The sequence below is a fragment of the Nestor notabilis genome, unplaced genomic scaffold (genome assembly GCF_000696875.1).
Source record: "Nestor notabilis isolate BGI_N333 unplaced genomic scaffold, ASM69687v1 scaffold30511, whole genome shotgun sequence".
NCBI classification, from domain to species: domain Eukaryota; kingdom Metazoa; phylum Chordata; class Aves; order Psittaciformes; family Psittacidae; genus Nestor; species Nestor notabilis.
In genome coordinates, this window is record NW_009914732.1 from 945 (window position 1) to 13992 (window position 13048).

General features: G+C 42.6%; 1 protein-coding gene across 1 annotated transcript; it reads right to left on the reverse strand.

The window, feature by feature from the left end:
* Window positions 1–1500: 1500 nt before the first annotated feature.
* On the reverse strand, window positions 1501–12768 carry LOC104412944 (lysine-specific demethylase PHF2-like). Its single transcript, XM_010023793.1, has 5 exons — window positions 12758–12768; window positions 12570–12655; window positions 7170–7284; window positions 4163–4323; window positions 1501–1646 (listed from the first exon to the last, which is right to left on the reverse strand). The coding sequence occupies exons 1-5, from the start codon at window positions 12766–12768 to the stop codon at window positions 1501–1503; spliced, it is 519 nt and encodes a 172-aa protein (XP_010022095.1).
* Between the last annotated feature and the right edge of the window lie 280 nt (window positions 12769–13048).

Genomic DNA, 13048 nt, shown 5'->3' on the forward strand with positions numbered 1-13048 from the left:
ATAAAGCATGAAGAGAAAAATGAGCTTCCCGTCACTAAGGGCTGGTGACATTCACATCTCCAGCACCATTACCTATGGCTCACTGCCCCAGTAAAGCACCTATGCCTCAAGTTCAGAGCTAGTCTGCACCATCATCCCCTAACTGCCCATTGAGATCTCAGCATCACTCGAGTTGTGAACTGCTGCCATACAAGTTGCAGGTGAGCTTGCAAAAGCACTGGAACTAAAACTGTAATACATGGTATAGGATTACAGAACCATAACAATTTCAGTGATGTTATGCTCTGCCTAAAGCCACACCTCACCTACTTACTCTCTGCTACTTTCAATGGAAGATTTCAGTAAACAACATATGATGCACTCAATCCAGTGCGATGCAGGTAGGATGCTCACTACTGTACAATGTGTTTTAAAAAAGAATGCTCCAAGGAAATTAGTTGTCCAAAGAATTTGTTGGTTGCTCAGAGAAGCTGTGGCTGCCCCATCCCTGGCAATGTTCAAGGCCAGGTTGGACACAGGGGCTTGGAGCAACCTGCTCTAGTGGAAGGTGTCCCTGCCCATGGCAGAGGGTTGAAACTGGATGAGCTTTAAGGTCCTTTCCAACCCAAACCAGTCTGGGATTCTGTGATCTGAAGGGGGCCTACAAGGATGCTGGCGAGAGACTCTTCATTAGGAACTGTAGTGGTAGGACAAGGGGGAATGGCTTCAAACTTAAACAGAGGAAGTTTAGATAACATATAAGGAAGAAGTTCTTTACAGTGAGGGTGGTGAGGCACTGGAATGGGTTGCCCAAGGAAGCTGTGAATGCTCCATCCCTGGCAGTGTTCAAGGCCAAGCTGGACAGATACATGGGTGACATGGTTTAGTGCGAGGGGTTTAGTGCCCATGGCAGGGGGTTGGAACTAGATGATCTTAAGGTCCTTTCCAACCCTAACTATTTTATGATTCTAGGATTCTGCGGTCATCTCTGTCCTCCTTTCTCTGGTCTTACCAGTAACTATCAAGTTGCATCTAAGTCCTTAATATCATATGAGGAACATACTCTGTTGTCATTCACTTCCAGGCAAGGCAGAGAATTCATTCCTGGAGCATCAAGTTATGTTCTAGTACACAGTTGCACTGAAATAACTATACCTATACTACTGGAGTTAAAATAAAACTGAAAAGTAACAGAACGTTCTGTTCTGCTGTGTAAATGCTGATGGCACACAAATGCTGATGGTATGCAGGCAAGAATTACCATGACAAATGCTGGCCCAGTTAGTCCCCTGTGTGCCACTCTCCTCATACAGCAAATAGCACTTTCACTTCTGTGCCTTGCCTGGACTGGCTGCAGATGGATGATGCAGTGGAGAGCCAGAGTGACAAGAAGCTGCTGTCCCAAGGTTAAACACCACTTCCTAAAGAAGAAACCACCAGAGACAGCAGAGGCTGCTCAGACTGTCCCAGCTGAACCCAACCACACACCCCAGACACCACATGGTGCAGCAAGCTGGGCTCTCACCTCGTGTCCGAGAACTCCAGGTTGGTCACATTGAGGACTCTCTTCCTGTTTGTGCTGTAGTAGTAATCCACAAATTCCTTGAGCTTCATCTTGCAGTCTTTCTGCTTGGTGACATCAGTGACATCAACACTCCTCTCTGGTCCTATAAATGAATTCAGTGAAAAAGAGAGATTGAAGGGCAGCCTGACTTGCCCCATTTTGTGTGCTCAGGGATGAGTTAACATCTCAAGGAACATCTCAATCTTTTGATTTTCTGATCTTCCTAGCCTTTGTATCTTCCCTGTATACACATATACATACATTATGTATGTATACAGACAGCCAGAGGGGAGATTGAGGTGAGCTCTTAGGCAGAATTTCTTCCCTGTGAGGGTGCTGAGGCGCTGGTACAGGGTGCCCAGAGAAGCTGTGGCTGCCCCATCCCTGGCAGTGTTCAAGGCCAGGTTGGACACGGGCTTGGAGCAATCTGCTCTAGTGGAAGGTGTCCCTGCCCGTGGCAGGGGGTTGGAACTGGATGAGCTTTAAGGTCCCTTCCAACACAAACCAGTTTGGGATTCTAGGATATATCTTTAAAAGATGTGTATATACATAAAACATGTATGCATAAAACGATGCTTTTGTATTCATGCCCCTGACATAATCATTTCTCCAGGTTTTATCTTTAAAGGATTAATCTTATTTTGAATCTATTAATTTCATTATAGATTTTATTTGCTTGGTGAATATTATATGCAAATACCTGTATATCCACAGATATACATATCATATATATATACATATCATACATATATATATCTCCTGTATATCCCTACCATCATGCTGTAAAATTCTTGTGATTGTAGATAGTGTGTAACACTGCACAGGTCAAGGTGATTTTCCAAAATTGCAAGTTCTTTAATGCTGTGTTTTAAATTTTTAAGTAAAAATTAAAATTTAAATCTATACTTAAGGAGGAGTTTTGCAGGAAAATTCCCAAATTTTATCGTGGTATTTCAGATGTGTCACAAAAAAAATTGACTTTTTGTTATTTTACCCCAAATTACACCTATCAAAAATCCATCCTCTCTGTATTAGAGTACAGAGAATAATCTCCTAGTATCTACACATTTCCTCTGACAGATGTAGTTGGATACAAATCCCCACTGTTAATACTAACACTCTTAGTCAATTAATGGAATTGTACACTGGGCAAACCAGAGAACACACGGAGAAAGTCAAAGCTTTATAAAGAGAGCTCATTTCTAAGCACACTCTCTTATCCTTTTTGCATGAAAAGCATCTCTCCAGTCTTTCTTCCCTTCAGTTTTAATTGGCTGCATTTTTCCTCTCCCAGTGTTTCATTCATAGCTTTTTTCACATTACGAGAGGTAAAACATTCCATTTGTTTTTTCATGGAACAGTAATAATGCATCTGGCAGCCTCCTTTGTGTTGTTTTGTCCTCTGCTGCTTACTTCAGGTCATTTCTAAAAGACATTCTAGATCCAATGCAATAAACTACAAATCAGTGAGATAAATCCCTGCCTGGGAAATCCCATTCGGGCAAACTAACCCCATGGAGGTTGGACCAGTGCGTATTTGTGCCATTCACTTTTAAATCTGGTGCCAGCATCAGATTAAACAACCTGTGTCCTTCCCTTCAGCTTTGCGCTAACAGTTCTGTTAGGGCAGATTATTTCAGCTAGAGGCTAAAAGAAAGCCAACAGATGCATAAGGAGCACCTAGGTCACAAAAGAAAATCTGCTAAGTGTACCAGATGGGCAAGGAAAATATGTTTCCTGTAGAAGCAATGGGATAGAGATAACAATAAAATCAGGGGTCTTGAATTCTCCTTTATTCGTAGTTATCTCACTGAACATGACTATAGATACAATCAAGAGCAGCAGTGGCTGGTGAGAACCCTCTAGTTTGGGGAATAGGTCAGCGGCAGGAGAAGGAGGTGGTTAGCAGAGATAAAGTGGCTGTGAAATACAGATACACTGGAGCTGGAATCATGGCTCCATATGGGTGATGCCTTGCCAGAGGACTGGAAGGAGATGGAATCAGATAGAAAGTGACACAGAGGAGAAAGACAAGAGAGGAGAATACACATGCTAAAGGAAGCAGGATGTGGAGACAAAGAGAAGAAACTTCAGAGCGCTTCCATGGCTCTCAGCCAAGGAATGTCTTCCAAGGTGGGATGATGTGATGACTTGTGAGAAGATGCAGTACAATACCCTGCTCAGGGTGGAGATAGGAGAATGCCAAAACGAATCCAAATGACCAGCAGCAATGAAAATAGCTCTGACACCAGTGTTAAAAATTGGCCTGCCTTTGCAGAGTGGGAGCCTCAGTCTGGTAATTCCTTCCATACAAAGTGAAGTGGAGGTAATCAATTAAGACCTGGCCTGAAGTAACTATTTCTTGATACTACTATGACTGTCTCTTTACTGCAGTGCTATGTACAGTGCAGCCTGGCTTGGGTTCATTGTCAAGTTGGTACAAGAAACAAGAATGAACTGATTGCTAATTACAAGCTACCACCACATAACAAGCGTTAACATTAGCATAAATCAGGACATAGACAGTATTTTTAAGTACATTTTACATTTTTTTATACAAATATATGTATTTTTAAAAGCAGCCAAGCTCAAAACAGCACAATGCCACCAGATACCCACCGACATAGTTTTCAACATCGCTGACATAAAAGGTGGGAGCAGGTACAGACAAACCCAGGCCATCCTTCTTTGGGACGAGGATGGGCTCTGCAAAACCATTTTCTTCCAAATACTCTGTTGTTAGCTGGCTGCCTGGCACTTTCACAACTATATCTTCAGCACTGAAAAAGTAAACACAGATTCCATGGTGAGGGGTTTGGCATATTCTGCATTTCCCTACTGAAAGGAAGGGTTATGAGTAAGCAATCAGGTGCAAATAAGGTGCATAAGACAGAAGCCCAAAAGCTATTTATTGCAAAGCACGCAGGGCACACTAAAATCATCCTGAACTGATTCGCTGAAGCCTCATGCACCAACTACTGGAAACTCCTAAAATAACAGTTGACAGTGAAAGACCATTTTCCTCAACTATCAACTCTCAAGTTACCTGTGATGAATCTTTAAAAAATTTGTGTTAAATGCTCCACTCTAAAGAAGGCAAGATTAAAAACGTTACAGAATCTCAAATAAATTGCCCAGGAAATACTTTGCAAATCATTTTTAAGTAGTCAAATAAATTGCTCAGGAAATATTCTGCAGATCATTTTCAAGTAGCTGAGAAGGCTTCAAAGGGACTAAGGAATGGGCCAGTCCATTAGAAGACCAGGTACTTGCACTGGCAACTCGCAAGGGAAATTCAAGTCTGATTTCTAGATCTTTTCACAAGTAAAACTCTGAATTCAGAGTGAAAAGTGACTGTCTATGAAGAATCATCAGTCCCAAAAGCACCCGGCCCATGTGCTGTTTGCCAACTGGGCTCCAAAAACCATGTAGCAGGCCATGGCTATGGCTGGGTGTGGTGGAACAGCAAAACTGAATGTTCACCCCAAAAAGCACTACCTCCCAGGCAGGTAAGGCTAATACATGACTGCCATCTTCTGCAGCAGCTCTGAACTACAGCCCATGTCTTCATATAGCACCAAAATCCAGTGGGAAAGGGGATGAGGCTGCGAGGGCCACCATGGTGGCCAGCACGCTCATGCCTCACCACCGTCACCATCCCATGAAGCCCAACCTGTAGTGAAGCTCCAGATGCCCTTTAGCTATGGGGGCTCCTCCTTCAACCCCACCACAGAGGGTGAACCCCTTGCCCAGGGCCTGCTCAGGCTGCCCCAGTGGGGTTTGACCCCCGGAGGACAAGGTGGCCAGATGCAAATAGGGATAAGCTGTAGAAAACCAGCTTATTTCTGGCTTACCCCAGCTGGGGTGAATTGGCAATGGCTGATGAGGAGGCAAATTCATTAATAATGCATTAAAAGGAGTGTACCTCATTTAGGTGAGCACTGGTACCACATACCAGCAATGTGCAAAGGGTTGAGGTTTTAAGGAGCCAGAAGCACATGATTTACCACTAAACCTCTGCACTTACTTTACAGTGTCCATATATATCTTGTGTACCTGTTTAAGACTGATGTGCCACAGCACCTAGTAATAATCATGCTAAAATGGAGAGTTTGGCGCTAACACTGAAGCATATGAACCATCAATTTAATTATTATTACTGCTACTGTTACTACTTTAATGCTATTTTGGTATTAAACATTCAGGAGCAGAATAACATGAATGATATTTTCTGCCTTTTTGCTCTCTCTACTTTCCTTTTGATCTGAGCCTCACCCAGGGACTAACCATGGGTTGTAATTTACTGTCATGTGCTGGGAATCAGCAATGATGTTTCTGTCTCCAAACTGAGACTCCCTTTTTGTGCTCATCACATTCTGAGTGATGAGGGATGGGGTTTGCTCTGTGAACATCTGCAGATTTCATTCCTTTTCTTTAGAAGAGAAAATTTCTCAACAAGACTTTGTCTTACTTATGGCACGACTGAAGATGTCAGAGGCCTGAATCTTGCAGGTGCTTCTTTTGGCTACAGAGGCTTCTCCCTCAGAAACTTGAATTTGGCAGCAGAGTTCTCTTATGTGCATGTTTATGTGAGAAACAAACACAAATGGGGTCCATGTTGGTGTTCTACAGTCTGGGGATGACTCAAGAGATACTGCAGAGGTAAGGGCAATCTTCGAGGGCGCCCCAGGTCATAGGAAAGGAAAGGGGTGGAAAAGGGCACAAAGGAAAGGAGTGGAAAGGAAAAGAAAGGAAAGTGGCGGAGAGGAAAGGGGAAGGGGAAAGGGGAAAGGAGAAGGAGAAAGGGGAAGGGGAAAGGGGAAAGGGGAAAGGGGAAAGGGGAAAGGGGAAAGGGGAAAGGGGAAAGGGAGGAAAGGGAAAGGGAAAAGGGAAAGGGAAAAGGGAAAGGGGAAAGGGAAAGGGGAAAGGGAAAGGGGAAAGGGGAAAAGGAAAGGGAAAGGGAAGGGGAAGGGGAAGGGGAAGGGGAAGGGGAAGGGGAAGGGCAAGGGGAAGGGGAAGGGAAGGGACACAGCTGTAAGAAGAAGTTTTGTGTTTACGAAGCACACTTTACCAGTCTCTAAGGATTCTTCTAAAATAATTAGTCATTAATAATTAGAGATTTATTTGGCTAAGGCCTACATTAAAGAACCAGAAGAAAATCATCACTCTTACAAATGGCTGTGAAGCAGCCTGATAAAGTGTGGAACATGTCACCTAACAATTAGCACTATTCATTACCCCAAATAAGAGAGCCTTTGTCACTGCAGCAACTGAGGATGTCATTGTTCTTTTCAAGATGGAGACAGACTTCAAGCACAACCATTAGAATTATTGAGAACTGGATAATTCTGTGCAATAAATTGGCTAATTTCTTATGCAAGCAAATGTGGTAGGGGCCAAACATGCTCTTGTCCTTGTCTTCACAAGTACTAGATTCTATGGAAATCCACAGGAACAGGGCTTAACCAAGAGTAGATTTGAATATGGCTGCACAGATATAAAAAAGGGAAGAGCCTGAGACATCTGTAATAAAACAGTGTTCATTTAAACTTCTTTGTTCTGTACTGTATAATGCTTTCAGCAAGGAGTAGCAGCAGCTTCAAAGGAAATGGGCTGAACAACATACCTTGGAAAAGTACGACTTCGAAGTTCTTTTATGAAGACTTGGCTCCCATTCTGCACAGGTTTAACCTCTGTCATCTGTCCAGTATCATGTTTATGCCAATTCCTTTTCTTTTTCACTGAAAAAGAATGAATTGGACAGTGTTGTCTGTTAAGTAGAAGATAATTATTAAGACATCTGAAGGAAGGACAAGTCTTCATTTAATTTCTTATGTGAGCAGAAAAGAGGGAACCCCCACTATGCTGCACTGCAAATTTTAATATTGCTCTCAATTCACCATTAGACAATTATACTGTAGCCTGAAGATCTATTACAGAGTGAACAGTGTTCGTTTTGTAACATAAGGGCAACCAGACGGGTAATTACTGAGCTGCACAGCTACCGCAGGCTTTATGCAAACACAGGCTCTGGACATTCCGTACTTGCCAGACTACACACTTAATCCTTATCGTGAAACTCTTATAAAGCCACTTTTCTGCCTTCTCAATATGCAGTATAGATCTTTATGAACATATTTGTCATGAATTACCTTAGTCTAAAGGCCTGTGCATCAGTGGCAGGTTTGACATCAATTCTGATGGGCTTTGGCTTACACCCTGCACACAGCATGCACATAAAGGAAAAAGAAATGAAGGGGAAAAAAAAGATGCAAGGGCACCACAAATGCAATTTTTAGAGCTGCTCTTATTCCTAGGTTCTGAAAGGCAAGCCAGGCTTAGGCCTGGAGGTGATGACAGCAGAAGGCCTCTTGACTGCGCTGCCAGGGCGTAAAAGACATATAGGCAAGTTCTCATGGAAAAATGATCAGCTGGAATAAGCACAAATAAGTAAGTCAAATGTCAGTGCAGTTCTGCTTTGCCTCTTTGACAACCAGATAACACAGAGCAAGAAAAACTGGTCCCGCTTTTCCTTTTAGTCAGCACCTCAGCTATTCCTCCTTCCACAGTCTGTCCAGACATGCTTATTTTGGTAGTAAACTGGTTTGTCCCTCTACTCCCTCTACTAACCTCTGTTAGTAGGATTTTCATATGTCACATCTTACTTCTATTTTTCATCCTTGTTTTACATCACGTAATTCAGTATTTTATCCCCAAAATCAAGATTCCTTATGCTTTTCTCACTGTTCAAAAATGCCAGGAAAGGAACTAGACTCCTCAGTAACCACACATGGACAGCACTCTCCTCACTCTTTGCACAGTCATGCTCAGATGGATCTACATACTTTTTCATTAAGAAAGGAATCTGGAGGCCGCAGCTATAAGAAATGAGGTTCGGGAAAAGCTAACTTTGTTTTCCCAACCACAACCCTGGAATAACTCAAGTTATCTCCCCATGAATCCGTCCCAGGTTTTGCACAAAGCATGTTGGTTTTATTAGTTCCATGCAGCTCTCCAGCCTAGCTGGATATATTCATTAAAGCTGCTAGTTCTTTATCTTAATGACTCTCAGGCTTAGTGTATTAATTCAATGCTCCTGGTAACAAAGGAAACAAGCCCTACATGAATGCCAAACCTTCCTCCTCTCCTTCCCTTTCCAACAGCTGCCTCCTCCCCCCGCAGCAGATCCAAACCAACACTGGGACTCTTAGCACAAGTCCCAGTGAAACAGGGGTCACTTGCCACAGTGAAAATTAAAGAGCTTGTCATGTTAGTGTGTTCTTTTATTGCACTTCAGGTAGCACCAAGTGTTGAGAAATCAAAGTGGCAATTTAGTGCTGAATTAAGAAATTCACTGCAACTCTTCAGAAAGCACCAGGGAGCTATTTCTCTCAGCACAGAGCACCGGCAGGCTTCCACCTCTCCCATCCCCTCTGCCACCCATCTCTCCCCTCCACCTTTCGCATTCACCTCTGATGCAGCAGCAACAAGGACGCCTCTGCCACCCGAAGGCTCCCCAGGAGGTGCTATCTCCCGGACGGCAGCAAGCTGTAGTCCATCATGCTACATCAAACAGTCAATATTTGGCCTATGTTCAGCCATTCTCTGTAAGTTTCATCTTTACTATGAACACCACAGTACTCATTGAAGGCCCATTAACATGTGCAACCAATACAAGCTTTGGCCACAAAGGCCACTTTTTCTTAACTTATTACAGATTTCTTTCTCTGCAGAACTTTCTGATCCAAATTTGACCTTTAGAAAGTATAACCTGGTCCAAAAAAAAAGGGTTTTCTCCAGAAAACCCTTCAGAGAGAAGAGGAAGCATATGTTTATGAAAACTGTATCTCAGAGTAACTAATTCTACACTTCAAAAGCATACTTAGATTATTTCACATGTATTTATAAAGAAGGGATAACTAGAAGCACCCTCTTAGTCCTCTATTGGTTTATATTAAAGGTTGTAATTTCATATAAACAGTTTCAGCCTGACTTTGCTCTGCTTGCATCTATGTAACTGCACTGATTCCACAGAATTCCTCCTGATTTTCAGTGCTGCAAACAAGACAGCAACCCAACTGAAAACACTTCAGATCGTGTTACAGAAATGAGCCAAGTCTGCCTCAACAAAACACATTTTATTTCAATGATGTCAGAAGATTTTTTATGAATGTGTGTAATTTTTCCTAAAGAGGAGTCCCTACAAATTTCATTAAACCAAATGGCTTCAAATGTCATATGACAGGAAGCAATCTTCTGCAATAGTAGCCACTAAGTCACCTTGGTGAAGTGGAAAAATGTAAGAAGAGGAAAATGATTTTTAAATTTGACATCTGGAAAACATATATTGCGGAATGCGTGCTCCAGAAATACATGTGTATTTTTAAATTCAGGCAAGTTGCATAACAGACAATTGGTGTCTGTGTTTCCCTTTGCTAATCTTGCAATCATTAAATCCTACCAGTGAACTACTGGCTCTGGAACAACTCTTACTCATTTATTACAAAACTGATCGTGCTAGATAACTGGTTTAAATATATATTGTACCAGTTAAGAAGCAAATGAAAGTGATCATCTTCCTAGAGCCCCAGTGGCGGGGAGGATGCCCTGCATACAAATGCCTGACGATGAATGCAGTAAGCCAAGCTGTTCCTGTTTTCATTTTATTGGTCATCTTCCCTGGACTATTGCACTCCACATGGAGGGGCTGCAGGATAACAGCCTCATTTGTCAACAGGATTCATAACTCTACAAGTTGATGGTGAAAATGGTTGTGCAGCTTGGGAACCAGTCCCCTTGCACCCCACCAAAAGTCAAGGTAAGGTTACCAATAACTAATGTTCAAATGCTCCTGAAATCTTTACACATGACTACTTTGATACATGGTCTTGTACATCATTAAACTGTTTGTACTGCATTTGAAGGGAGGAAGCCAAATCCTACTGCTGTGCTGCAGGATGATATGATGTTCTGTATTCCTACCACACTGATAACCTCATACATTACATGCACGTCCGTCATGCTACAATGACGGACAACGCCCCAGCAGCACTTTCTGCTGTGCTGCGCAGTGCAGACTGAGGGACACGCTTCCAAGTCGGATTTATGTTTGGATAAAGAGAATTGGATAGCAAAAAACCTTCTTAAAGTATCAGAAAACAATTGTTGATTCAACTCTCCTCATCTTAACTGGTACAGTAAACTTGAGATCTTATTACTGAAACATTCATCACTTGAATTCTAAGATATGGCAACACAGTTTTTATAGAATTGATATGTATAATTCCTGATTATAAACTTTGGCTGCTCCTGATTTTTTTTTCCCCTTCACACTGAAAAGTAGGTGCCTTTCATCATTCGTAAGTCAAAGCAAAGTGAAAGAAATCAAAGCATCAGACACATCTCAACGTTACACAAAACACAGGGACTGGAAATCCTGTGCTGCTGCTTCTGCACCAGGTCAGTCACAGCCTGGGAGTGTCTGGAGTCATACCCGCCTTGTCAACACAACCCATTCTAATTCCAAATAGGTCACCTGAAGATGATTCGTGGTTATTTGTTTTGACCAATTTCCAGTGTGTTTGACAGAAATCTTCCAACAAAACATTAGAAAAACCATTATTTAAATTAGGGCCATATTGATTTTGTTAAGCCTTTCAGAACAAGCCTCCCGAGGGTTTTTTGCAGCTTGCGCAATCTGTGGGTGCCCTGCTTGTGCCCAAGTTGTTAGCAGACTACCTGCAAGGCAAGAACTGCTGCAGGTCATTCAGGTTCCCAGTTCACACTTGATTTTGAGAAAGTCTTAGTGGAAAAATTATTCTCATTTTTGACCCCAAAATGAACATTTCTGATTCGTTCACTTTTCCCCCAGAAATCTTTCACACCATAACTTCTAAGGCACAAATAATTGCTTGGTTTTCAAATGACTGAATTTTGACACAGGAAAAGCCGGTTTCCAGCTATCCCTTGTTTCACACTAAAAAAGGAGCAATGTGATTCATTCAGCTCCTGGGAGAGGAGCACAGTGCTGCTCCTCTCTGTGTTGCTGTCAGGTTGCAAAGCAGCAAGAACCTATGCGTCGTTGTTGCTTATTTACAAGAAATGCCTTTCAAGTAAAACATTTCATCTTTTACAAGGATTGGTTTCCTTTCCTTTCCCCCCCATTGTATAATAGAAAGAATTTGTGAACTAATCTGACCAAAGCAAACATCTTACAGTTCTTTCCCTGACAAAACTCCCACTGAGATCAACTGTCACTTTTACTCAGGAGAACATTTTCCTGTGAAAGAACTGCAAGAATTGGCACCCTCAGTGCATCCCACAATTTTGACTGCCACTGAAATCGCTACAGTTTTATATCCAGACCAAGCATAACATACTGTTTCTTACTCTTCTCATCCACAGACAAAAACACCATGTAGTTTCCAAAGCTCACTGTATTACAACAAGCTGCCCCTGTACAATGCTTCTAGCCCACAGTACTAAGTGCCTTCACAATTTTTTACTCATGTGAAGAAGGAAGCACTATTAGATTCAGAGGAGACATTAGGCAGAAGCTCTTCCCTGTGAGGGTGCTGAGGTGCTGGCACAGGGTGCCCAGAGAAGCTGTGGCTGCCCCATCCCTGGCAGTGTTCAAGGCCAGGTTGGAAATAGGGGCTTGGAGCAACCTGCTCTAGTGGAAGGTGTCCCTGCCCGTGGCGGGGGTTGGAACTGGAGGAGCTTTATGGTCCCTTCAACCCAAACCAGGCTGGGATTCATTGCTGGGACTGGGGACTGAAGCTCCCCAGGAAGGTGCCTTGCATCGGCTCAGACACGCTGCCTGAGGCCAGGCAGGGAGCTGCATCAACTATCCAGCCCATGGTTTTCTCTCTCTAACATCTTTTTTCACCTCACAGTTTGAATTCCATTATTTATGATACATGATATTTAGGTGTGTCTTTCTGTAATGGGAAAAAAAAAAGCCTCTTTTGTTTGAATACAGAGAACCTCAAGTGTGCCTGGGGACCAGCCAGGCCAGTGTACTTACAAGTAGACTTCCCGTGGGTTTTCTCACAATTTGGACAATGATAGATGTCGATATCTGGTGCTTCTTCTTCTTCAACACCCACACAGCTGGAATACATAAAAGCAAATATTACATTAGCTTGAGTCCACCTCCAAACATGCAAGCACAAAACTAATAGTGAAAAAACCCAAACCCCGATAAGCACTTACTATGCAGCCATGCTGACTGCTCACGGCTACCTCAAAGAAAAGCTTAGGTGCTTTTTACACTAGTACAGTCAGACTGGAATCTTTCATCCAACACTCCTGATGTGATGCTAAAATAGGTGTCAGTCAGAAGCCCACTTCCAGCTCACTGTGGACCTCCATTAAAATGTGGCAGGGAGTCCCAAACAATCTTTTTACCCAGGGAGACCATTTTGTTTCTACATAAAGTTCTCCAAGCACCATCTTATGTAAACCTGATTAACAAAACATCTTTACCAAGCATGTACAGACAGT

Excerpts from the sequence above, each read along its gene's own strand:
- LOC104412944 (XM_010023793.1), bottom strand. Across the intron at positions 4,324-7,169 it reads CGAAGTCGTACTTTTCCAAG|TGCTGAAGATATAGTTGTGA; the intron begins GTATGTTGTTCA and ends TTACTTTTTCAG. Across the intron at positions 1,647-4,162 it reads CGATGTTGAAAACTATGTCG|GACCAGAGAGGAGTGTTGAT; the intron begins GTGGGTATCTGG and ends ATTCATTTATAG.